This window comes from Protomyctophum parallelum (genome assembly GCF_964188405.1).
Source record: "Protomyctophum parallelum genome assembly, chromosome: 20".
Taxonomy (NCBI): Eukaryota; Metazoa; Chordata; class Actinopteri; order Myctophiformes; family Myctophidae; genus Protomyctophum; species Protomyctophum parallelum.
Genome location: NC_139718.1, coordinates 12379586 through 12407116, shown reverse-complemented (window position 1 = coordinate 12407116; position 27531 = coordinate 12379586). Strand labels below are relative to the sequence as shown.

At 43.5% G+C, this 27531-nt stretch overlaps 1 protein-coding gene across 5 annotated transcripts in view; it reads left to right on the top strand.

The window, feature by feature from the left end:
• tmem63c (transmembrane protein 63C) overlaps positions 1 to 27531 on the top strand; it is a 45135-nt gene that overhangs the window by 13029 nt on the left and 4575 nt on the right. For 2 of the 5 annotated variants that reach the window (XR_014570898.1, XR_014570899.1), the window contains exons 2-21: positions 3765 to 4009; positions 10498 to 10577; positions 11652 to 11739; positions 12983 to 13020; positions 13919 to 14061; positions 15363 to 15414; positions 15511 to 15619; positions 15983 to 16056; positions 16685 to 16765; positions 16843 to 16963; positions 17167 to 17300; positions 18170 to 18292; positions 19868 to 20021; positions 20718 to 20824; positions 21360 to 21446; positions 21828 to 21893; positions 22001 to 22163; positions 22337 to 22442; positions 23382 to 23488; positions 23826 to 23938. Coding sequence is in view for 3 of the 5 variants with exons in the window: in XM_083792709.1 (XP_083648835.1) it covers positions 3800 to 4009; positions 10498 to 10577; positions 11652 to 11739; positions 12983 to 13020; positions 13919 to 14061; positions 15363 to 15414; positions 15511 to 15619; positions 15983 to 16056; positions 16685 to 16765; positions 16843 to 16963; positions 17167 to 17300; positions 18170 to 18292; positions 19868 to 20021; positions 20718 to 20824; positions 21360 to 21446; positions 21828 to 21893; positions 22001 to 22163; positions 22337 to 22442; positions 23382 to 23549; positions 23826 to 23938 (2217 nt within the window). In the remaining 2 variants the exon portion in view is untranslated. Of the gene's footprint in view, positions 1 to 3764; positions 4010 to 10497; positions 10578 to 11651; positions 11740 to 12982; positions 13021 to 13918; positions 14062 to 15362; positions 15415 to 15510; positions 15620 to 15982; positions 16057 to 16684; positions 16766 to 16842; positions 16964 to 17166; positions 17301 to 18169; positions 18293 to 19867; positions 20022 to 20717; positions 20825 to 21359; positions 21447 to 21827; positions 21894 to 22000; positions 22164 to 22336; positions 22443 to 23381; positions 23550 to 23825; positions 23939 to 27531 lie in introns of all 5 variants that reach the window. The other 3 variants (XM_083792709.1, XM_083792708.1, XM_083792710.1) reach the window with 2 other exon arrangements.

Genomic DNA, 27531 nt, shown 5'->3' with positions numbered 1-27531 from the left:
CTTTGTTACACAACAAGAAGCCTATTTATGACGGTCACAACATTCTCTTCTAGATAAAAAACATTTATTGCAAGTTGCAATGGCTTTGTTCCTGTGGTGCTCCAGAACAGCTCACCCCCCCCCCCCCCTTTAAAGGACTCACCCATTTTCAACCTATCTTCATATAATTGGTTATCACTAATGCACATTATGAATATGGTTCCATTTCAGTATTAGTGATGACCAGGTCTATGGGGATTGGGTGAAGTCGTCCTTTTAATTTAGAGCCTAAAGATGGTTATTAATTGATTACATGATAATCAATCTGGGAACCCAGTCGATTTTTTGTGTAGAAACAGGAAGTCGGTTTGGCTCTTTCGTTTTCTTGGTCCACTTCCTCCCGGGTGCTTCTGTGTGTATTCCTAACAACAACAACAACAACAACATGTTTAGGACAGATTCGACTGTTGGCAGAATCTGTCTTGAGAGATAGGGCAGAACCTGAGGATACACAAATATAAAAGTTAACAAATGTAATTATACTACTCCAGGAGGAGGCTAGGCTAGTGTAGTCAGTAGTGAGATATATGCTGGGCATGTCGGAGTGAGTGTTGGTCTGCTTAAATAGAATGCACCATTAAGATCATGGGTGTATGTGAGATAAGTGGAGGGTCAATGTCGAGCTGTCGAGCTTCCATGCCTAACTGATCCCCAATCTGTATCATTGATGCAGTGATAAATCACACCGTGGTGGTTTGCCAATTTGGGTTGATTTAGCATCACTGTCTCTTTCTCATTTGAAGACTTCCATTTTTTTCTCAGTTCATTCTCTGTTCTCTCTTTGTTCTCTGTTCTCTGTTCGTTCTGTCCTCCTCGCCCTGTCTCTGTCTGTCACAGCTCCAGTGAAAGTTGGACAGCCGTGTATTTGACCAGTGATGTAAATCAGTTTTGGCTACATTGCAGCCTCTGCAGAGTACACTACTGTATTGTGTTGACTCTAGAGCTGAAAAATCTAACTGATACATCACATGACCCCAGAGATAATGTGTACCGATTTGTTTTTGGACTAAATCTGTAGGAGTAGTAGCAAAAAGTGTGTTTTAAAGAAAACGCACAATGGCAGAAAATGTTACTGGAACAAACAGGGCCTCTATAAGTTGCATCATGATCCAAGGAATCCAAGGAAAAAAAGATGTTGATTGCATTGGATAGTATAGTAGTATATGGGACACGGACGAAAACATTCTGGGCCATGTCGGCCTGGTGGAGAAAACAACACAACATTCCTCAAAACAGAGGCTAGAATTTCACTTTTCTTCTTAACACATCTGAAAGAAGAGGCATCTCTATGCTGAGGTTTAAAGGCTTTATTCAGCACTCTGCTGTTGGTTATCTTTGGACATTCTGCAGTATGAGGGGCGTCCGTCCACAGCTGGACATGTATCAACCAGGGATGTGCATTGTGCAAGCGAGCCGGCTCAGGCCTTGATTCTGTGGTCATGGCAGGTACTGTAGCATAAAGCTCCATTTATGATTATTTTATGCTATGTTGCATCTCCAAACCATACGACGGAACATACATTAATTATGACTGCTCCATATTGAAAGTGCACAGGGGTTGTCTTTCTGTGTGGAGTTTGCATGTTCTCCCCGACCCGTGTCCCCTAGGGTAGGTAGTAGGTACCCTCACAAAAAACATGCAGTAATCTTGGTCTCTAATCTCCCCCTGGCCAGCCTGAAAGGAAAGGAACTGGTTGGAATAACGTGTTCCTTCTATGCGCTATGTCCAACCAGGGAAACTCCCCCCTGTCAGGTGAAAAGAAGCAGCTTGGACTCCTCATGCATAGGAGGAAGCATGAGGTCAGTCCTCTGCCCTCCCCAGGTTGGCAGAGGAAGTGTAGCGCCCAGGATCACATTAGATAATTGACACTGGGTGAAAAACCCTGTTGCCAAAAACGGAGCCATCAGCGAGTCAGCAACTCATTCAGTTTACAGAAACCCTGGTGCCAAAAACTGAGCCTCAGCAACTCATTCAGTTTACAGATGAGTTCACAGATAAAAGCCTTGATTAAAATTGATTCTTGGAGCACAAACATGCAGTGTAAGGAGCAAGGCATCAATATGTATGCGTTTGTCTACTTAAGTGGGCTGTTTAACATCTTCCTGTCACATATTTTGGGCTGTTGAAGGGTTGGTTCATATTTTTGGACTTAAAGCTGTAGGAAATACTTGCAATTAATATAGTGGTTGCAAAGGTATTTGATTGCCTGAGTCCCGTGGTGGGAGTTCTGCTCTTGTTTTAGTGTATATTAAGTAGTTCCGGTCATTTGGTGGGAGGCACTGGGGGCCACTAATTAAAAATAAATGAATCCACAATACTAGCGTCATTTGTATTGTTGACCTATTGTAGTACAGTGGCATACATTTGACCTTGATCACAAACGGATCCATTAAAATAACAAACATTAACCTTGTTACTTCATCTTATATTAGTGTTGTGTTGGATGAGAGCACTGGGGGGAAAATGCTGACAACAAGTTGGCAACAAAGAAGAAATTCGAGAAACACAAAAGCCAACAAAGGAGGGGGATTTGTTGTGGAGATGAGTTGTTTTCTGTCCATAAACCTTTAGGCACTCATGGGTACGTCTCTCTGTCTTCATAAAATAGGCCTTGGTCATTATCCTTTCACAGTAAGGTCATTCTGTTACAGTATGTCAATTCCCAATTTTTCCCCACACTTGTGGTGTGTCACTGCTAACCCCTACAGTTGTGCTTGTGGGACAAGCACGTGTCTCCAGTACACATGACACCAGCCGCCTCTCTTCACCATGACAGTAGGGAGTTTCACCAGGAGGACGTAACGAACACATGCAGACAGAGGAACACTTTATCCAACCCAGGAGTGGCGATCATGCTAGTGACTGACATCCCTACCCGTCTTCCTATCCTCAAACACAGTGTTTGTTGGAACGTCTAGCCAAGCTGGAAGCACAACGTACTATTTGAACCCCAAGGCCGGTGGAGGGCAGTTTTGCCCCTGCACCACCCAAGTGCCCCTTAAACAGTATAGGCAAGGGGATTTTTATTTTTTTAAAGTTTTTATTTTATTTTTTGTTAAAAGAAAAAGGGGGTTTCCCCCACCCCACCCTCTCACCCCACAGGTTGAACAGCGAAACAGATAAAAAATTACAATACATAAAAAATAATCACAATAGTAATAATAATAATAATAATAAATAAAGCGAGACAGGTACTTTACCATTTAATTCGAAAAGTAAAATTAAAAAGAAAATAACAGTCATCAGAGATGTTGGCATGATTTAAGTTTTTCTAATGCTGTGGATAAGATGTCAAGTGTGCCTTGTGCCCCATTGGATCGAGCTAAAGAGAGTTCCAGAGAGATCATGTCCATTAATGAGAGGATCCATTGTGAGACCTCAAGTTTATGGGAAGGTTTCCATTTTAGGACGAGCAGTTTATTTTGCAGCTGTCAGCCCTAAGAGCAGGAGTCTTCTACGTGGCATTGTCAATGTCAACCCAATCGCTGAATCATCATTCAACAGGAAAATATTAGGCAAGAGGGGAATTCTAGTTCCCATTACCTCAGATAGTACTTCTGAAACTCTAGACCAAAAACGATTGACACTCCCACATCATGCATGTATGTCCCCAGTTTGTTATTGTTGCATAGGGTGCAAATGGCAAGGGGATTTCTAAAACGGTCAGATGAATGCAACATAATAATATTGATAATCTTTCTCCCTCTCTTTGCCTCCCTTTTAGGAATGGTTGCTTGACTTAACATCCAGAGAAGAACGATGGTGGACTCGGAGCTGTTTGTAACCATGGAATCCCCCGTGGAGGGGAGCGGCATGGAGCTGGATGTCCTGAGCTTTCTGGGTGCCCTCGGGGACGGCAACAGCACAGCAGAGAGGTGTTATCGGTCTCACTCTCGCAGCAGTGTCTTGCAGGGTTTGCCCTTTGGAGGGATACCGACTGTCCTTGCCATCAATGGAATCCTCTGGATGGTACATATTGTCTTATTGTCTCGACTGTTGTAATTGTCTTTATTCTTTGCGCTTCCACTTTTGTTGCTGCTATATTGTTTTTGGTGAATCACTATGTGGCTTATCTGTGTGCCAAGACAAGCTCCCCCATCAAGCGATGGAACTTCCGAAAGGCCAACTGGGAGTCGTATGCTGAGGAGACGGGAAGAAGGTCAGCCGGCCTGCCAGACCCAGAGACGGCAGATATGGATGCAGCCTACGCAGCCTACTGCCGGGTCCTCCTGTGTGCGGCAAAGAAGACCATCCCTCGTGGTTATAACAGGAACTACATCCCAGGCTGGGACGAGGAGTGCAGCCGCCTCCTGAATGAACACCAGAGAGCCAGCTCCAGAGAAGAGGTGGATGTGACTGCATCAGCACTGCTCCAGAGGCTTGACGCCACCCGCAAGGCCAGATGGACGGAAGTCGTCGAGTCAATCGACTTCACCCATTCTAGTCGCAAGGCGTGGCAGACCATCAACCAGCTTACAGGCAGAAATACAACAGCTCACAGACAAATCTCCAGGCCGTAACGACATCCACCCGGAGTTCGTCATCCACCAGAGCACAACAACATCTGGCTGGCTTTGTGCTTTTTTTACAGCATGCTACCGGAGATTAAAGCTCCCAAAGATATGGCGCCGCGCCTCCGTGATAGCTCTGCCAAAGCCAAATAAAGACGTGGATGACCCCAAGTCATACAGGCCCATCTCATTGCTCAGTGTCCCATTTAAGATCCTGGAGAGGATGATCCATGGCCGCATAGAGCCAGTAGTGGACTCACAGCTCCCACGGGAACAAGCTGGTTTCCGTTGTGGAAGGTCAACAGCAGACCAGGTAACACTACTTTCTCAAGACATCGAGAACAGTTTCCAGGACAATGAGAAAGCTGGGGTGGTGTACCTGGACCTGACTGCCGCATACGACACCGTGTGGCACCGGGGGCTCCACCCGAAGCTGTTGAGGACAATACCGGACCAGCATATGGTGAAGTTCATCATGGAGACGCTCTCCAACCGCAGCTTCATTCTCCAGACCAGCAGTGGGCAGTGCAGTAGGCTCAGAAGACTGAGGAACGGGGTACCGCAAGGGTCTGTCCTCTCGCCAATGCTGTTCAACATTTACATTCATGACCTATACCGGATACATCGTCCAGAAAGTATGGCTACGCAGACGACCTTGCCATCATGTTGAGTCGACCAACATGGAAGGCGATGGAAGAGGGCCTGAATGAAGATATGGGCACCATGGTAGCATACCTTCAAAGGTGGCGTCTACAGCTTAGCGTTGGAAAGACAGTCACTGCGGCATACCACCTTAGCACCAGAGAAGCAAGGAGGGAGCTTGAGGTGAGTGTCGACGGCAAACGCCTGGAGGTCCAGCAAGCCCCGAAGTACCTCGGCGTGCGTCTGGATTGGACACTGTCCTTCAGTCAGCACCTCAAAGATCTCAAGGCCAAGGTGACATCTAGGGTTGCACTGATCCGCCGCCTCGCTGGAACAACCTGGGGAGCCTCCGCTAAGACGCTGCGTATATCCACCCAAGCCCTGGTCTTCTCAGCAGCGGAATACTGCGCCCCAGTCTGGAGCAGAAGCCCACATGCAAGAAAGGTCAATGTGGCAATCAACAACGCCCTCCGGATCATTACGGGATGCCTGAAGCCCACCCCTGTGTCCCACTTGCCAGTCCTTGCGGGAATAGCTCCGGCCGGCCTCCGACGGGAAGCTGCCACCCTCGTCCTGGCCAGGAAAGCCCAAAAGCAGGATTGGCACATCCTGCATGGCACCACCACAACTCCAGCGCCTCCAAGCAGACTCAGGTCTCGTCACCCCTACAACAGGGCAGCACAGGAGATGCTCAACGCCACCCCTGAGGCCATCTCCAGAGATGCATGGCTAGCAGCAGCGTGGAAGCAGGAGTGGGAGTCAGCCGGGCCCTCCCGCATGCATCGGTTCATCTGGGATCCAGGAGCTGGCGCCATAGGAGGAGATGATCTTCCTCGCAAGCAATGGACCACACTGAACCGCTTAAGAACTGGGGTTGGGCGCTTCAATGCATCATTGCAGAAGTGGGGACTGGCAGACAGTGCGGCATGTGAGTGCGGTGCCCCTGAGAAGACCGCCGACCATGTCATCTTCACCTGCCCCTTACACAGACCGCCCTCAGAGGCCAGCCTCTTTGACCTGGGACCAGAGATGCGGGCGTGGCTCCACGACACCGAGTTGGACCTCTAACGTTACACGAAAGAAGAACCGTGTTGTCAGTTCCACCTCAGACTCAATACTATCCTGGCGTAAAATGAACGTGTGATTTATGCTGTGGTTAAATTCTAAAATTCACCTTCTCTGACCCTCATTTGCATTAAGTCTAAGGTCATCTATCATGTTTCAGCCAATGTGCACTGCCATTGAGTTCCATAACTAAGGCAAAAAATAATTACACTACTTTGTTCCGTAAATAATACATGATTGATCAAGAGGTCTTTCATATTCAAATGTTGTACCACGCTCTCTCCTTCTCTCCCTCGTGCTCTATCTTTGTCCTACGATGAATTGCAGTGGATTCTTTGTGAACTGTTCTTCTTATTTAACATTATAGGAGAGGAGGGACTATTCACACTTGACTTAATCTAGCTATTGACGTGTGTGTGTGTGTGTGTGTGTGTGTGTGTGTGTGTGTGTGTGTGTGTGTGTGTGTGTGTGTGTGTGTGTGTGTGTGTGTGTGTGTGTGTGTGTGTGTGTGTGTGTGTGTGTGTGTGTGTGGGGTGTGGGTGTGGGTGTGGGTGTGTGGTCGCATGCTGACCTCTCTGTTTCCAAGACAACCACATACTACTCTAAAAGAAGCTGGTGGCTCATTATTGGTGCTGGATTTGGATGTATTATTTCTATGTAGTAGTGGCCCTCTTCAGTCTGAAGCAATGGTGTGTGTGTGTGGTGGATCAGGTTGTTTGAGCAGATGTGTCATAAATATGTAGTAAAAATAAAGGACCAAGAATTTCATGCATGTCAAAATTCACACAGCAGTACCTCAAACACCGGACTGCGATCTGACCAATGTCTGACTTTTTATTAACAGTTTGTAGAATTTACAGTACATTTTAAGCACAAACTCAATACAAAGACTGTCAACTGTGAGTGGACGACCCAATTAAGCATTACACTTGTTTAGGGTCCACATTGTTCAATTCATCAAAACATTTAAAAACATACAAACATTTAGAGACATACAAATAGACATTTCTATGTAGCTAAAGAACAGAACAGGAATTCATCATATGGGAAGCAAAAAAGGGAAAAGATACAATATACAGTGAGGGAAAATGGGGGGGTGGGGGGGATTCAGATTTTACAGAGGCCAGTTTCGAATTGCAGCCATCCGTAGGTGCCCTTTGAGAGCGGTTTTGAAGGAGTCAAGGGATTCACATGTCTTAATGACTGTTGGTAGGGCGTTCCACATTTTGGTGGCATAGGAGCGAAAAGAATTTAGTCCCTTGTTTGTGCCGAATCTGGGTTGTACATGGTTTGTTGCACTCCCTCTGGTGTTGTGGGTGTGGACTTCGTTTACATTAAGGAAGTATTTAGACAGGTACATGGGTATCTTGGTGGTGTATCGAATCTTGTGGACCAGACCCATTGCAAGATGCTGTACTCTGTCGACGACCCTAAGCCATCCCAGCCTGTCAAAGTGGGCAGGGGTGAGGTGGGTTCGGTGGGTGAGGCCAAGTAGGAGCCTGACCAGTTTGTTTTGGGAGGTCTGGAGCCTTGTTTTGAGGGCCTTTGAGGTGCTGTGGTACCAAGAGGTGGATGCATAGTCAAAGAAACCTTGTACGAGGGCTCCTGTTATGGTCTTCAAGGTGTTTTTGCTGACCAGTGAGGAGATCCTGTAAAGGAATCTTGTTCTTTGATTGACTTTTTTGATTACGTTGGTGGCCATTTTATCACCGGAAAGATTGGCCTCCAGGATGGAACCTAGGTAGGTAATTTGACTGACACCTGTAATTACCACAGACAATGGTTACATAGGCAAGAGGCAGTTATCCCTTTCTTATGAATTAATGATACGTAAATGGCTTTTGTAAATGCTGATTTTATTGTGTAACAAGCAAGTTATCAGCTTGCTCTACATTGCCGGGGTTATTTTTCTGACAACACACCATTTTGATCAGCCTGTTCAGGTTTCTGTACCCAGGAGTTATATAGCGTGGGTGAAATCTCTCTCTCTCTCTCTCTCTCTCTCTCTCTGCCTGTCCACCTCTCCCATTATGAAAGCACTTTTTATGGCAGTGGTACGCAAACTTTTTCATGTCAAGGAAAGGACCCCCAATTGATATTTATTTGGCCGCAGACCCCCATCTGTAAATGTTTAGTGCCAGGGACCTCCAGAAGACAACATTTGTGCTAAAAAAAACAGACAGCAAGCTCTCAGCGCAGCATGAAGTGACACGATGTGTGCATTTTTTTGAATAGCCAACATATGGAGAAAGTGGTTAAAATAATTGTGATGCTGTATTAACTACTTTTGCTGAGGAACCCCTGAGACCCCTGGGGGTCCCCGGACCCCACTTTGAGAGACAGACATATTTCTATTCATAATGGTGGGTATACTTAAGAGTTTTGCGGCCCTATGATCAGTTTGGATGAACTTGCTGTGCTCAGCAGTCTAGCCGCTTGGCACAGAGGAGCAGATAATTATGCTGCAAGAGCAACAGTTTCTGGAAGCAAAGACACTCTCCATGATTAATTTGATCCAATTCCATTCAACTACGTCACTGTACAGTACTATAAACATCTACTAGTTTCTAACAGAAAACAGTAATTCTAAATAACCACCACACCTGCTGCTAACTGCTAACTCTACGTTAATTAACTGTTAACTAGGCAGGCAGGCGCTGGCTCAAGGTACTGGTGCAGTGGTGCACATTCATTTTGATTCTTCTACCCCATAGTGTGCGTGTGTTTGTGTGTTCGTGCATTCGTGCGTGCGTATGTATGTGTGAGTGTTTGTATACATTATTTGCATGAATGCATCTGTCTTTCTCTCTCTGTATGGGATGCGCAGATGTTTGTACCAGCTGCAAGGCTTTCTTCTTCTTTAATATTTTAGGAACCACATACAGGATAGTATTCGGTGCCATTTCAGCCTAGTAACTTTATTTTTTACTTTTTACCGTATTTCTTTTTTCTTTTTCTGACAGCTGTCTTAAACAGTAACATTTTGGACATAAGGACATAATGTTATGCTAAAGATGGCTGGCCATTACTCCTCATGTAATGAAGAATTGTGAACAGAGTAAGAATGTTAATAATCTTTATCAACCATATTTTCAGAATTATGAAAATTTCCTCTAAGTGTAACAGGGTGGACATGTTATGCTTTACCACATCAGTAACCCTAAAACATTGGCTACTTTCTGAAGTCATGATGTTTTTTTTTTTTTTTTTTACTTTACTTACCCAGGGTAGTAGCTAAGCAGTGCTCATTTTCAGCAACGCCCTGCACATGGAAACACACAGACAGACACACGCATTAAAACCTGGGAGCTGACCAGTACAACCACAGTCTTATACTGTCCCCTAAGCAGATCCACTGGAGCAGTTGGGGGTTCAGTGCCTTGCTCAAGGGCACCTCAGCGGTGTTGGATGAGTGATGATCAATCACTTCCCGACCCAGATTTTTCCTGCCCGTCCAGGGAATCGAACCGGGCAACCTTTCGGCAACAAGGGCGCTTACACTTACATTTTAAAATAATTTTACATTTAGATTTGGTTTGAATTTGATTAATTATATTTGTAACTGAAGCTGAATAAACTTGATGGGGTACATGGCATTTTAGCATACCTCTACTCAAATCAAAGAGATCATTTTATATTTATTTCATTCTGAGGTACAAATCTTTTTTTCTATGGTAGAAAAGATTTAATTGTATAATAAGCTTTTAGGATGTTTTTGCTTATTTTACACAAGATATGCTGTATTCTGAGGACGCAGATGGCACCGAATACTTCAACAACATTGAGCAGATACTGTTGGTGACCCAATATTAACCATGTAAGACCTGAGACCGATTCTACAAATCCCACTCCCCCTATGTTTGTGCCAGGGACCCCCAGAAGAGAAGATTTGTTAAACAATTTAAAAAATATTCAAACAAGATTTTATTTTTTTATGTTCAAAATACAAGCTCACAGTGTTGCACAAATATGTTATTAATCTACTATTTCTGGGAACCACAGTTCTAAATCCTAGAGTTATCTGAAAGCTATATAGGCTACTTAAAGATTTGGCAATAAGCCAACAATCGCTGATCTACAGGCTCGTTGTGAGCTTGTAGATCATCAATGTTTGCTTTATTTTTACCATTATGACATGCCAAGAACAGGGACACTAGGGTTCACGTGGTTAACTGTTCTGGAGAGGAGGTGTAGAGTTCAGTTTTCTCTGAGCTCAACTGTTTCTGTTCTGCTTCACAGTTCCTGTTGCTGATCTTCTCATGCTTGAGGAAGGCTGCGTGGGACTATGGACGCCTGGTTCTACTGGTGGAGAATGACAGGTGAAAGTTCCACTAACTCACCCTAAACACATCATGCACACACTACTGGTTTCAGAGCAGTGTAATTCAAGATGGAGTAGAAATTCTCATTTAGAAGAATGCTTGACACCACAGCCTCTAGCTCCCTCTTCTGGTACTAAATGGTACTGCAGAGGCAAATGGTAATGGACTTTGGTCATGTGTCAATTTATGTCAGATCCAAATGGAACCTTATGGGTCTCTAGTTCCGTGTAGTTAAAGTATGCGGTTCAGAAATACAACACATAATTACACATACAGTATATGTGTGGAGGTATCAAAATAAACTCCAGCTCACTCAGCTTCATGGATCTGCAGTCATTTCAACCTGACCTGAAGTCCCTCCTCTCCAATAAGAAGATAATAATAAGATTAGTTCTGCCTGACGCAGCTCTATCCCAGGGTACCAAGCATCTGCAGGTTTTGCCAAGCAGGTGTCATTTGCACTGATTGAATTAGTCTGTTTTAGTCTGTGCCGGCAGAATGTCTGAGGTGCTGGCACAGAGGGAAATATTTTCAAACCCCATCTTAACTGGGTTTTTTCTTTCAAACGGCTCAGCAGCACCATAACGTTTGATTTCTTCTGATCACAGTAGATGTTATTACAGTATCCCTCAAGTCGTCTTCTCTCTCTGTAGGACCAGATTCAATAATATTGCAGTGCCAATCTTTTCAGATTTAGGTTGCAGAGCTATGCTCAGTAGGAGTGGTGCCGTAGGAAGGGTGATGGATGATTTAAGCAGTCCCACTGGGCTTAATTACACCCTGTGCGGGTTGTGACTATACACCTGTTGTGCATCAAGTCAACCGATGCGCGCACACACACACACACACACACACACACACACACACACACACACACACACACACACACACACACACACACACACACAAAAGGGGTTGCCGTCCTGACTTCTCTTTTTTGTCTTTTGTCTGCCCAGGTCGGACTGGTTCTCAATTAACATACATACCTACATGGTTGAATAAAGCCTAAACTTTTTTGTTTGTTCTTGTAACAATCCTATTGCTTAATTTTCCGTTTGCTCTCCACTTCAGTCTCACATCTCTGTTTTATGGAGAGCCGAGCGAGAAGGAGAAGTCTCCTTCTGAGTCCAGCCCTTCTGACTCAGAGACCAAGGATATGGTAAGTTAGCTGCAATTTGCAACACTATTTGTTTTATAATGGGACATGAGTTGCAACACCCTCCATTGACAGCCAATCCATCCAAATAGAAAAGTCCAATCTGCTTGTATTAAACAAAGTTAAACTCAAAACAATTGTAGCTGTAAGGCAAGCTGAATTATTCTCTTTCAATCTGCAAAGCGCTTGTTTCATAAAAATCCACTGCAGAAATGTTATGAGCCACTTTCTGTCAAGAACTTCCATGCAGGTGATTATTTTTCTAATTGGATGAATGGGCTGTCAATGGAGGGTCTATAGATTCAACTCATTGTAAAAAAATCTAGTGTTGCAAATTGCAGCTAATGGTAAGTATGGCATGATTTGGCATAATAGCATTTCAGCTCAGACACATTCTGGAAGGGCACGGGTCTTCAACTTTTCAAAGGCCATGGTGAATGTAAAACAACAACAACACACACTTCAACACCAATTATTAGGATTCAGTGTACGGAACTGTACAGTAGTGATTGGAATGGTCACCCGATGGCAAACATTAGTTCCGCAGTCTTCTTTTTCTTGTTATCTTTGAGCACACACAAATAAATCCAAATCAACTTTGTTAAGTGCATTGTTACCACTGTCTGGTGAAGCATCATGGCACACCTACATTTCAATGCACACACTCGCATGTGATGAATAAAACCAAATTTCTTTAATAAATAATAATCATCATCATAATGCATGTTTTGTAAAATTGGACACCATATGGAAGTTGCAAGGTGATTTTTGCATGTAAGAAACATATCAAGTACATAAACAACCTGCTCTAACCCTCACCCAACCCCCATGTGGTTCGTTTTAGCTCCTACATGCTCCCAAGAGCTCTGCAGTGGCTTTAAATGGAGTGAAATGAGCAGTAAAATGTCTACTTGTCGACCCTTGCAGAAGAAAAGTATATAACCTGACTCAGCTGACCCCTCTATGACAGACACCTGTGTGACAAGAGTGATGTCATCCCGTCTGTGTTTATAGACTGCAGTCATTGCCTAATGCCTACACACAGTAAAGTAGTTACAACCTCAGGCTAGACCTATTAAAACTCCTCATTTTTGTCTCTCTGGAGGCCTTGTTTTTATTAAAGTGTTCGATGCAAGCTAGTAGCCAGATGTACTGTGCGCTGACTTCCATACGGATGGGACATATGTAATTTATTGACTTTATTAAGCTCTCCATTGAATGTTTCATGTCATGACTCCTCTTTCAGGGTTTCTGCTCTTGGCTTGCATCACTTTACCATATGAAGTAAGTGCACCAAGTACTACTTTTTAACTGGTTCATCCCTCTCCCTCCTCCTAATTCTCATCGTTTTATTGGCACGCTCTCTTTTAAAGTTGATGTCATCATCAAACGTAACCTCTCACGTTATCCCTCATTAAGCACCAAAAACAAACGAGTCTGGGCTCATGCGACCAGTGGTTCCCCACTGAAAATTTCAACTCGCTCAAGTCTGACTGCACTCAACTGATTTAGCCGCGTAAAAAAGTATCTTCCCCCTGTGTCCATGGTTTCCATAGTATTATGGTGGAGTGTGGGTGCTTCTGTTTTTAGATGTCATGTTAGTGGCGCAGCCTGGGATCCCTGGGAAAGTGCAAACCCACCCTGTGTGTGTGTGATCTCGATGTGTGGGCTGCCATGGCAGCAGCTAGCATCTCCTGTATTTTTATTTTGTTTTTTTATGAGACTGGTTTCCTGAAACTGGGCTGTCCAGGGCAACCACACAACACCAACTTAGCTGTGACTCAGCTTTACTCACGTTGGGGTGTTTAGCTGTAGACCCAATTGTCTTGGTGGCAGACTGCCCCTTGCCCTGTGTACCCTTGGGTACTAAGACCCATTTCAATATCATTACATTTACCCCAAGCACTCCACATTCCTTCTCATACCTTCTTGTAACTTTGTTCTCATTTTGTTATTTAGTTGTATTATTATAGTATTTGTTTTGCTTGACCTCTAATGGTAAGAATGTTATTTAGAGAGCAAGTTATTTAGACAGATGTTGGGTTTAATGTTTACCTGGTATCCTAGACTCTTTGAAGCACTACATTTTTCTTTTGCTATTAGCTACTGTGTTTCTCACACACACACACACACACACACACACACACACACACACGCAACTGTATGCTTCCTGTCTCTGCAGAGACGAGGAGATCCGCAGTAAATGTGGCATTGATGCGGTCACATACCTGTCCTTCCAGCGCCACATCATCCTGCTTATGACGGTGGTTTGCCTGCTGTCTTTGGCCGTCATCCTGCCTGTCAACCTTTCTGGGAACCTCCTGGGTAATTTGGGGCTTTACGTTGAGGCCCGGTCCACTGTCTGAAGGCCCGGGGATATCCTTAACCTCAGGACAGCCATGCAGGGCACCTTACTGGGAAACTGGCCAGGCCACACAGACAGACAGACACACACGCGTGCACACAAGCAAGCACATGCACACAGACCAATGTTATTTTAGTTCACTGGAGGTAAAACCAAGACTAAAACTAGCGTGTGTGAGAAAAGTAGAGCTACACAGAAACTACCTCTATATGAACTGAAGATGACCCGACCTTGACACACACACACACCACACGTTATTTTTGTTCACTGGAGGTAAAACCAAGACTCTAAATGTAGAGATTTAGCCTACTGAAACAACTTTTCCATTGATTGATTGTACAGTTGACAGAGTACAGTCAAACACTCAGTCCAAAAGGGATTGCACCAAAAGAAGTCATTGCGGTCTTGACCCATATAGAGTTCCATTGAACTCTATATGAACTGAAAAAAATATAATATATATATATATATATATATATATATATATATATATACACCAGAATGATGACCATATCACTCACTCACACACACACTCACTCACTCACTCACTCACTCACTCACTCTGCACTTCTAAACACAGCACTTTGACACTCAGAGGTAGCACTTATGCAACACTGGCATTTAATCAAGCCCTACCCTTGGAACAGGAATCGGCAACAACTTTCCCTTAACACACATGTAGGTGGCAGAGGTCGAGACAGATGATGCACCAGACCATCTGCTAAATAGCAACAGAAATGCAATTTGTCAGTTATGTGTTTTTTCTGTAACAAACATTGAGTAAAGTCTTGATTTACTGCATTACAATGCAGTAAGACATGTTGGGAGCGTTGGGAGCTCGTATGCCGGTTCTGTTTGGCACGCAACTACGTTTAAATCGGGCGTAAGTCATGCCAAAAGGAATGCAGACCACAGACTACACTATAGGGCCATTATGGGGTCTATAAGGAGCAGGCTTTTCCACAGCCAGTTTATTGGTGTTGGCTGTCATCTTACGGGCCAGTGTGTGTCACCCTGTTGTAAAAAAGAAAACAACAGCAACATACTTATAGCGGTAGCCATGGAAACATTAAACAAAGGGTGCCCAAACTAAAATATCGCAGTGAGGCGTAACTGCAATGTTTGAATTTAGTGTGAAGTGTCTTGTCAAGCAGCTTCATTAAGTTGGGTGGAGAACATTATTTTCTGAAAAGTATTGCCTCATTCTTCTTACCTCATCTGAAACTCATAGTGTCAATGTCATATCTCATTATACCGACAGACGACAGTACAGAAACGTTCGGAAGAACAACACTGGCTAACATTAGCTCAAGGTAAGTCTGAATGAAAAATAATGCTAAATGTCATGAATCATCTCAGAACTGAGAACGAGCAGAGACGGTACAGATAGAATGTTCCTCTTTTCGTAGGGACGGCTTTCTGTGGCTTCACAGCGTCTTCGCACTTCTCTACTTCATCATCACTATGCTGTGCATGGCCCACCACGCCTCAAAGCTTGAGTACAGCGAAGACGAAAAGGTCTGTCACTATAACATTGACGATGTTCACACCACAGCCATCTTGCTCTTTTCTTTATACCCAACCACCGAGTATGAAGTAAGAGCAAAATACCCATGGAATTAATGTGTGTAATGTAATAAAGATGGGGGTGTGGTTCATCTCATCTGAAAGTGTGTTAACCCATTGAGACCTGAGGCCGATTAAAAAAAGAGAGGCTTCTAAATCAGTCAAGGACCCTAAAAATGATATATGTAATTGGCAGCCGACCCCCATCTGAAAATATGTTGTTCCCAGAAGCAAAAGATTTGAGTTAAAAACGTTTCTAATTAAAGGCAATACAGTATGAACTGTGGTGGTGGTGTTTTGTGTGATCTGTTGCAGGTGGCTAGAACACTCATGATCACCTCCATACCCAGAGAAATCTCAGATCCAGGACACATCACCAAACACTTTCAGTGAGCATACATTACATTATGTTTATTGTTTGATTTTGTTTATATTTGCATGTGTATTCTGTTGACTTCATGAACAAACGGATAGTTTACTTACAAAAAAACAACCAAATGACACAATCTCCGTGGGATAATAAATCATTCCATTCCATCAAACACTGCTGTTATAGTTATATTCATCCATGTTGTTCTCACCACTCGGGGGGACATTATGTTCTGTATTGTAGTCAGATGAACAGTTAAGTGTTCTAGTAACATTGTGAATGCTATGAAACATGCAGGGTTAGTAACAATGTTCTGTTCTGTACTGTACTTACATAAAACATGCAGGGTTAAGGGCTGTTCACACCAAGCATTATATTATAACAATAACTATAAATATGCAGTATACCGTAGTACCGCAGAGTTCACACCACAAGTACAAAAAAGACACTGGTGAAGGATATCGTTTGGGTTACTTTTGAGGATTCCAATGAAACAAATGGAAAAAGTAGCAGATTGACGAGCTCAAAACCTGTGGCTTCGTGCCGCATTTCGAGCTTGTAGATCTGCGACTTTAGATAGGCTACTTGTGTGCCGCTGTAGTATGATCAAGTAGGACATTGTGACTGACTGTGGCTCCCTCCACCAGTGAGGCCTACCCCAGCTGCACCGTCACCGATATCCGTTTCTGCTTTGACGTGCACAAGCTGATGACCCTCGACTTGGAGAGGTACAGTAATGCCTGCCCATAGAGTGCCTGGTCAGCATTGTGTCATATTTACTCTGGTAACTGTGTGCATTTTGCAGGCGGAAGGCAATGAAAGGAAGGCTGTATTTCGCCACCAAAGCCCAGAAGGACGGGAAGATCATGATTAAGACTCACCCATGTGCTCAGATATGCTGCTGTGATGTCTGTGGCTTTGAGCAGGTACTGTAACTGTTGCAGATGGCCGTGTACAATGCCATCTACAACATGTAGTGCAAGTGCATTCTTGCTTGCAGTTCTACTACATTTCCACTGGATGGCACTGCAATCCAGATTTACATTATAGGGCCAACAATCTGACTACTCTGAGGCAGCAAACTGACTGAAAGTCGACATGAGGAAAATAATTGACTCTTTCTCTGCAGGTGGATGCAGAACAGTACTACAGTGAGCTAGAAGAGAAACTGACCGATGAATTTAACGCTGAGAAGAATCGCATCTCCCTGAAGAGGCTGGGGATAGCCTTCGTTACTTTCCGAGATGAGAGGATGACGGCTGTGTGAGTAACATACGATGATGAAAATGCACATTGGTAAAGTGACAGCCCACCACCGCAGAGGTTGCGAGTTCACCGTGGCGCATCCGACTTTGCACAAACACAATTGGCCTGTGTTCAAGGGAGGGAAGCTTGGCAGGGTGGGTGACATTAGTCACTGCACATGTTCCTATAGGCTGGGGCAGGACATGTTAGCGGGAAGTGTTGGAGTAGTACTAAGGTGCTAGGGCCCTATCTTGTGCGCCTCACCCCTTATCCCTAAACTTATTGGCCATATTTTAACAAAATGTTTTTCAAAATAGTAAAAAAGGGCATCAAAGTTTAGGGATAAGGTGTAAGGCAAGATGGGGCCCAATATCCTCCTGGTGGGGGCTCATCAGTGGCAGGTGAGTCAGTAGGATACAACAGCAGTGACAACACACAAATGTGAGGAATCAATTGGCATAACGAGTAAATTGAGGAGAAGAAAAAAGAAAAAACATACAATATGATACAATAATTCAGATAATGGAAAGGGGAGGGGACTAAAGCGAATTGAACTACATAGTGTACATTCTTTGCATTTCAATTAACACTGACAATTTTGCTGTGTACATTTTGTATTTTAATACACTTGAATACACCCATTTTGGGCGGGAACCCGTTTTGGTGTTAGCATTATGTTATGCTTTAGCTATTGAAAAATAGCAGATCTACAAGCTCATAGCGCGCCACTCGGTGGCGCGCTACGAGCTTGTAGGTCTGCTATTTTTGAAAAATCGAAGAACGACTGACATAGAAACAGACATTTTTAGAATCTGATCTCAGGTCAAAATGGGTCAAACCTCTCTATGACTTTAGACGTTGCACATGTTTGTATCTCTATTCTCCAGCATTGTAAAGGACTACGGCCGTGTGCGTTGCCGCCGCAGACCCCAGCAGTCCAGCATCACCACGGTGGTCCAGTCTACCAGCTGGGGGGTGGACTACGCTCCTGCCCCCAATGACATCATCTGGTCAGTATTGACAACGGAGGAAGACACAGACAGTTCTTTCCACTGTCTTTTTCTTTCTGTTATTTCCAGTATAGAAAGTATAGTCGGGCAGGATAAACAATACAATACATAAGATACAGTACAATTTACAATTTACAATTTAGGCATTTAGCAGACGCTCTTAATCCAGAGCGACTTACATTTAAGCAAGAACAAAAGCATGGGAATACATCACATAAAAGTATTTATCATGAAACATGCGTAAGCTAAGAAAGTAACAGTGGAATATCTATATAATGAAACTATACATACACTATACATATAAACTATACATATTTACTACTATGCTATACATATGTACTATGGCGTGCTATGACTAAATACAATACAATTATAGTGCTGTCTACATAACATGCTATAAGTCTGTATAAAATGCTATCTAAGCCAACATAAATGCTATCTAAGGGGTTAGGGTAAGTGCTATGGGCCATGATGGAGTCTGAAAAGGTGGGTTTTCAGGCTACGGCGGAAGATTGGGAGTGATGCTGCAGTTCTGACTGCAATGGGTACAGTACAGCAGTGAGTGAATTCCAGGTACGGATGTCTCATGTGTCTTTGTAAACCGGCCGTGTGTGAATTTAGCATTTTGAGATTATGTAACAAGTGAGATGCATATATGTATAGGAGATTAACCAAAGAAACTGTTTGTGTGTGTGTGTGTGTGTGTGTGTGTGTGTGTGTGTGTGTGTGTGTGTGTGTGTGTGTGTGTGTGTGTGTGTGTGTGTGTGTGTGTGTGTGTGTGTGTGTGTGTGTGTGTGTGTGTGTGTGTGTGTGTGTGGTGCGTGCGTGCGTGCTTCATGCTGTGTTTGCACATGTGCAACTATTATTCCTTCATTAAAATGATGCACTGGAGTGTGTTATACCCAACCTGTTCTCAAGTGCAGTGGAGCACTCTCACTGCCTCCCACACAAGAAGACGGCTGGGCTCATGGACTTTATGTAGGCGTCTAATTGGGGCTTATTATATCAATATTTGCATGTTAGGGAGCATGCACTTTAAAGCAAGCATCTTGTTGTGTTAAGGGAATGATCCACTGTCTATAATCTGTTGAGATAGTGTAGTCCATTTATGACAATCTGTTGGCTAATGCAAAACAATTATTTTTATATTCTGAGCGGCTCAGAAAATGGTCACATTCTGAAGATGACACTTCTATCCTACAATTCCCAGAATTCACTGTGAAGACATTTTATTTCCTGCCTCGACCATATGGATAAAAAACAACAAACTGCAGTGTATTCCTTCTTGACCTACCTTTCGCTTTAAGGCTAGCTATTTCAGTGTCATCTTTTCACTTTTTAGAACCTATTTGTACACTAAAGCCTTTCCTTAGTTTTATCGCATTACTCGTTTATCATGTCCATTTATGTATATTATGCTTGTATATGCTTTGGTTTTGGTTTTATTATTACTATGGATGTTTTTTTATCCTGGCATTGTAAAGCACTTTGTAAACATTGTTTTCGAAAAGCGCTTTATAAATACAGATTATTATTATTATTATTCATATACAGTATGTGCCCTTCTGTTTCTAGGGAAAACCTGTCGGTGTGCGGCTCTCGCTGGTGGCTTCGCTGTTGTCTCCTCAACATCCTCCTCTTCCTCCTGCTGTTCTTCCTCACCACACCCGCCATCATCGTCAACACTATAGACAAGTTCAACGTCACCAGGCCTATGGACAGCCTTCGGGTCAGTTGGATATAGAGTCAAACTGTATGCAAGTGGTATTTTCTGGGATGTTACACGTGTTACTATGTTGTACCGTGTTAACAACTATGTTATAACTAATATGCTTATGACTTTGAAGGGGCACTATAATGTTATCAAGGTGATATATTTTGCGATTTTATTTTCTTGTAAGCAAAAAGAAAGAACAGGGATTTACATTTGTCACACTCACTGTAACATCCAACATCACTACTACTTCTACTTGTGCAATAAAGGTACATAAAGTAATTAATCTGTCACTTAAATAAATAAAATACTGATACAGTGTTTTTGAGAATTGGTTCTCATACCCCTAGCAGTCTGCTGCATGTGTCTCTGACAGTGATGTCATTGGAGTAAACTCCAAACTCCAAATATGTGACTCCAAGTATTTGAGAAAGACACTCAAGAAACATATTTAGGTGGAATGGTTATTGTGAAAAATATACCATTGAAAAATGATATGAAGAAATAACTTTTTAAGTGAAAATGTTACATTATATGACTTTAATGTAATGGCCATAGACTGTATGAGCTTGCCACACAGAAGAATGCGTCATGAGAATAAATATTGTTGTTTCTAGAGACTATAATAACTATAATAGATTGTCCCTCCGTGCTACAACTCAATTAAATGATGTTCCTCACATTCTTCCGTACTGTTTGGTCTCCATACAGAACCCAGTCATTACTCAGTTCCTCCCTACCCTCCTCCTCTGGGCGTTCTCCGTGCTCCTGCCCTTCATCGTTTACTACTCTGCCTTCTTTGAATGCCACTGGACCAGGTAGTCAGAAACCACTGTTAACAATGCTCTGTCTTTTCTCTCTCTCTCTCTCTCTCCCCAGCATCACTCTTTGCCTTCTGAAATAGAAATATCTGTTCCTCGCTTCTCAAAAATTCATAGTTCAAATGTTTGTCTCGGTTATTGCGCTCAACTGGCCACCAACCCCCCCATCTCTCTCTCTCTCTCTCTCTCTCTGTCTCTCTGTCTCTCTGTGTCAGTCTGCTAGCATTATTATTATTCTGTGCAGGTTGTCATAGAGATGTGCATGTGGGGATAATGATATGCACAGTAGTCTACTAGACGCCATGCACTGAAGGAGCAGAACAACTGTGAGGAGACAACCTCAGCACCCAGCATCTCTGAGCACCCTTTCCTTACCTAACCACCCCCACAAATGTTCTGTGCAAGCACGATGTATGAAGCCGAATGCAAATCAACCGTTTACTGGTGTAATAAACTGGTGTAGCATTAAGTGTGCAAGGATGCATGTTTTTCTATGACTCCTCCTCACTGATTGGTTGTATTTGTATTACAGAACGGGTGAGAACCAGATAACGATGCACAAGTGCTTCTTATTGCTGGTGTTCATGGTGATCATCCTTCCATCGCTTGGCCTGTCCAGGTACAACTAGTATTTAGTTAGTACCTCTAGTTAGGCTTTGTATTGTTGTTCTTATAGCACTGCAGTAGTAGAACTACTGTAATAGTTGACATACAAGTCATTCTCTAAATGTTTCACTCTACTAGAGGCTTAAGACTATGTTCCAACTTTAGTTGTTAAAAGTATGTGGAAACAATTAAAGAGGAAGAAAAATGCATTTCAGAAGCAATCCAAACTCTTAAGGGCATATCTGTTCATATTCATATTGGGGTAATGACATGATTGGTTTCCAAAGCAGTAGGTAGCCTACTGTAGATTGGGTAGTAGCAGCAGCACTCTTTGGCATACAGTATATTGTCTTTATTATTGTCTAACTCTGTAAATATTGTATTCTGTCTGTAGCTTGGATGTGTTCTTCAGATGGCTCTTTGATGTCAATTTCTTGGAAGAGAAGGAAGTCAAATTCCAGTAAGACTACATTATTTATCAGGGATAAACACCTCAACTTCTTATATACTGTACTAGCAACTAAACGGACACTTAAATTGAAAGCGAATGATCTCTGTGCGCTGTAGGTGTGTGTTTCTTCCTGACAATGGGGCCTTCTTTGTAAACTACGTGATCACATCCAGCCTGATTGGCACAGCCATGGAGCTGCTCCGTATCCCGGCTCTGATGGTGTACGCGCTCCGCCTCTGTTTCGCCAAGTCCCAGGCTGAACGCATTCACGTCAAACGGGTCGGCCAACCATTTCACACTTATCTCACTGTTTTCATGTGGGGGCTGCCATGGAATGCTGTCTATTGACCGAACACAGTCCTGCGGTTCATACTGTTGCTGTTATGTAACAAAATATTCATGCCGAGATTGCTCCGTCATATTGGTTATTATGTCTGTGTTTTCCCCTGCAGAACCAGGCTTACGAGTTCCAGTTTGGTCTGCAGTACGCCTGGACCATGTGTATCGTTTCTGTCAGTATGACCTACAGCATCACATGTCCCATGATCATGCCCTTCGGTGAGCATATACCGTGTGCGTGTGCGCGTGTGCGCGTGTGTGTGTGTGTGTGCGTCTCTCCTAACACTGTAACCTCCCTCACCTCTGTCGCCTGCCAGCCGGGTGCAGAATGTGTTGCCGTAGTCCCAGACGCTCAGACACAGTGAGTTGCGAGCCAGACACCCACTCCACTCCTGTCTCTGCCCAGAGCTCAACAAGCTGCAATTCACTACACTGCCCTCAGATAGTCATGCACAACCACAGCACACTCTGCTGCCCCTTGTGTTTCAATGTGTGTTCCCCACATTTAAGAGAGTATAATTGACAGGCTGATGGAAGTGGAATATATACTACAGTAATTAGCCAGTGCACGTGCGTGCGTTTTCCTGGCATAGGCAACAGTACATTTTTGGACATATTTGGGATACCTAACCAGCTGATTGGTGAAACATGTCCCCAATCTGATTTTACTCCACCGCCAGTAGAATTCCAGTAAAAATCCTCCAGTTACGGTTTGGCATGCATCTGTTTACATTTAGGGTAAGGGTTAAGGTTAGTTCGTTGTGGTTATGGTTAATGTTAGGCTAAAGGTTAACCCCATCTGTGACCTCCCCCGGCTTTTGCAGAAAGCTTTAACACAGAAAATGACGTGATCCTGATGTGACAGAGGCGGTAAACAAAACCACAAACCACGCCGTCTTTACTGCAGACATCTCAATGAACTTATTCCTTTACATTTTTGATGCAGTATTTTGAAATGGGTCAATAATACAGTTTCATCCGGCACCTCCTCTTCTGGATGGCAACGCTATATGACGAGGGAGCTACTGTAGGTAGTTTAGGATCAGAGTTGGGTTTAAAGTTAAATGGGTTAGTTAAGATTAGGATAAAGGGATATGAAATGAAAATGCAATGTCCACAAAAGTTTGCGAAACCTTGTGTGCGTGATTGTGCTTCCAGGTCTCCTCTACGTGATCCTGAAGCACATGGTGGACAGGTACAACATCTACTATGCATACGTTCCTACCAGGCTCAGCCGTCACATCCACAGAGCAGCCATCAGCCAGGTCATAGTGGCTCCCATCCTCAGCATGTTCTGGCTTCTCTTCTTCTCTGTTCTTCGACTTGGTACTTCCTTGTTCTAATCCATGCACGTGTAGTTTCATTACATATATCCAGATGCAGGTGGTGGAAAGCAACTAAGTAATTTCATCAAATACTGTACTTTTTACATGTTTTGGTATTTGTACTTGAGTACTTGAGTATTTCCAATTTCCATTACTTTTACTTCTACTCCACTACATCTCAGAGGCAAATATTGTACTTTTACTCAACTACAATTATTTGAAATCTTTAGTTACTGTGTAGATTCTGATTATTATTACAAAACCTTTTATGTTTTAGGCCCAGCGCATCCCATCACCCTGTTCACCTCTGTGTCCCTGCTCTTCTGTGTCACCGCTTCCCTCCTTGGCTTGTGCCTTAAGAAGCAGCTAGACAAGTCAACAAGTTATCAGGTCAGCTATGGAAAGCACTTTCTCACACCTGTGATGTTTTATTAAATAAGGTAATAATACACTATAGGGAGTGCTGTACATAGAGATATTGACGCTGGTTGTAGATCTGCAATGTGACTGTCAGTATTCTGGTATAACACGACTGAGTGTAGGCTACTATTGTGATTATACCACAGTTTTCATTATCAATATTTATTTATCAAAATAAACGGGGAGAGAGATGGGGGGTCGGGGGAGACTACACAGCAAAGTTCGTCAGGATCAGGACTTGAACCCGCGACACGCTGTCACGCAGCCCAGGCCATTCGTTTCCCTTTCTAGCAGATCCAAGCTCCTTGTTTGTTAAAGTGGTATAAAGGGATTATTATACAACAGGTCGTTTTGAGGAAGCAATCTGATTGGTTGAAACAGCTTTCTAGCCATGCTTCAAACCACATTATTTCAACTTGCTAGTTTCTTGGGACATTGGTCGTAGTGATATAATTTTTCAGCGATTCTCTTAGTTTTAAGGGTAATTGTTCCTGCAGCATCGCAGGAGTGCATTAATGACGTTAAACCACCCCCTCTCGTGTAATATTGCTTATATTTGTGGTGCTAACTGGTCATCATTTTCTGTTTAATAAAGAGCTAGAGAGACATGGAGACTCCCGTTACTGAACACTCTATAGCAATGAGTACTATCATAATATAGAGCTATTTAAGTAAGCCTTGCCGAGCCATGAGGCCCATAGGGCAGGAGCCTATCTCCTGTTTCTGTAGCGTGAGGCAGCTTGATGTACACCCCCTGGACATGACGCTAGTATGTCACAGGGACTTACCCCCAATCCAACCATTGAAGTGTCAAGCAGGGAGGCACTGAGTCCCATTTTTAGAGTCTTTGGTATGACCCGGCCGGGGATTGAACCCCAACCTCCCAGTCTCGGGGCAGACACTCTAACCACAAGGCCACTGAGCTGGTATATAGAGCTATTTAACACATTCAAATAAAATCACCTTAACATTGATTGTGACCGCTGACAGCCATTGCTACGTTACAGGTATTTAATGTAAGTAAGACAGAGATACAATATACCTTTTATGGTGATGCAATTTTAGGGTCCAGTTATCAGTCTTGGCAGTTGGCACTCATCAGAATCTCTAAGCCAATCAAAATGTGACACAACATGTGACACTTAGTGGAACTAACTGTGGTAGGATAAATAATAAATGACAAAATTAACTTTATAGTTTAATTGTATTGGTAGTCCATCCTTCCTGCAGAGGATGTAGATAATGAATAGGCCATGTTCCGACTGGCAACCCAAATCCCATTTGTTAAGAAGAGATAAGATTGGAACGTTTTGCTCATTTAAATGTACCAAAATGTTTTCCTGCAGGGCTCGCTTGAATTCCGTGAGCAACACAAGTTCACGCAAGTGAAATCCTTAGTCTCGGTGGCATGACCCCACTAGACACATTGGGATTGGGATCCTGCAGGGTCACGTGGGACCCGACACAAATGTTGCAGGAGTGGGCAGATTTTAAATACCTGCGGGCTGGAGTGGGGAGTAAAGGTTTAGTGCACCTGAAGCATGAGTGGCTGTGCATCACGTTAGCTTGATATATTATGGCTAATTGTAGAGAATGTCATTTCAAAACACTAGACTTGTACGTGCCCGTCGGCCACCGGCCTACTTGCAACTTGGTGCAACATGGGAACCTAATAATACCCATTGTAAACTTGTCATAGCACCCATTTTAACTATCTGTCTGTGTCCCACATGGAGATCTCTGTATCTGCCAGTCTGCCTGTGTCTGAAGTTGACTGTTAAGTAATCAATTTGCAGGTGTGGGGTTGCCATGGCAATCAATTGGCAGATACTGGAAATTGCACAGGTGAGGGGACTTTGGCTCATTAGCCCACTGGCAGAGCCTGACCAGAGCCTTTTGTGGTGGTTCTGGAGAACCGTGGGTCCGACCGACTCGATACCGGGCACTGCACTCCCTGCGGGCGTGTGTCGAATTTGAAATCTGTGGGGCAAACGGTTCTCGAGTTACGTGCATTACAACCGTACACGCACGCACGCACGCACGCACGCACGCAGACAGAGACGTGGCGCATTTATAGTATTGATGATTGTCAATATTCCAGTAGATAATGAGGCAAAAATAATAAGTTCAAATAGTAAAGTCAAAATGTACAAAGAATAAAAAGGATATTGCCATACAAAGCAATGATGAACCAAAAGAGAGACGTGGTCCTCAGTTTAGTCGGCTATTAGCTGACTTCACCCAACTTGCATCCAGGTTTTATAGCAAGTGATTTCACAATTTGCAAGTCATCGGCCCACAAGAAGGTTCCGTGGCCTTTTTCAAGTTCTTCCCGCAAAACACATAAGTCATTTCCCCCAGCACTGATCTTCTCAGAACATTTCAGAACATTTGAGTACTGCCAGAGAAAGTCGACTCGACAAGCCGGGATGATTTCACATTGTACATGGACAGAACAACGGGCACATATAACCTCACCAGACCAGCTCTGGTCTGAGGGAGCAATCTGTGGTGTACTAGAACACTGCACTGGTTCAGAGAGAGGCAACATGTCACACAAAGAGCACAGTGCAGAGTCAGCATGAATACACTTGGTCAGAGGGCAAATTAAAGCATACATATGTCAAAGGGTTAATAGAATATACATCCCTGTATATAGAATGATACGCCCCTATATGTATGATTCCCCAACAATAGTTGGATTGTTCCCAACAGGTACAGTATGTGCATAAACAGCATAATGCATCTATTTAGTAATAACCTACTGCCAAGCAGTAAGTACAGCCAAGCCCACTGTGTCGCTGTCCGTGGTGCTGTAATGGCAGTCTCTCTGTACTGTGTCTCTCTCTGTCAGTCTGTCTGTCTCTCGCTCTCACTCACACACTCATTCTGTGTTTCTGATTGTTGTTGGATCCCAATAGAAATATTCTAGAATTATGCAGGACTAGACGGTAATATTACGGGATTAGGGAGGACTAAACATCACTTACATTTTTAGAAATGAACTGTGGACAGTTGGAAATGAAACTGGTGCGTGCCGGAATGGTCAGAAGTCCAGCAGGAGTGGGTGGGAGTGGAACTAAGAATAATGTACCATGCAGGGCTCTAGACATCATTTATAAAATAAAGTGCATTTTACATGTATTAAACATTTGATTGCCAGTTGTCTTACCCTCCCTAAACTCAGAACAGTAGATTCTGTCCCTGCTCCAGGGACAGACTACTACATACTTCAGGGACAGACTACTACTACATACTTCCTGGCACTGTACCAAAACAGCCCCCCTCTTTGTGTAAATTAGCCACAATATTTTAAAATGCACCAAAGTATAAATAAATAAATCTCTGCGTCTCTGGATGTAGGAATAAGTGCCACATATCTGCTGACATCAAAGCTGTGCTGAGGTGGAAGGGACAAGGTAGGGTAGTTGATGTCTCCAATCTCTAGAGCTTGCACCATCCTTGGCTCTACGTGAGGTGTGGGAGGTGGCATGTCTGTGCATGCTAGCCAGTCGCCACATCTCCACCAGGAGCCCCAGAAGGCACAGGGACCACACTCTTCT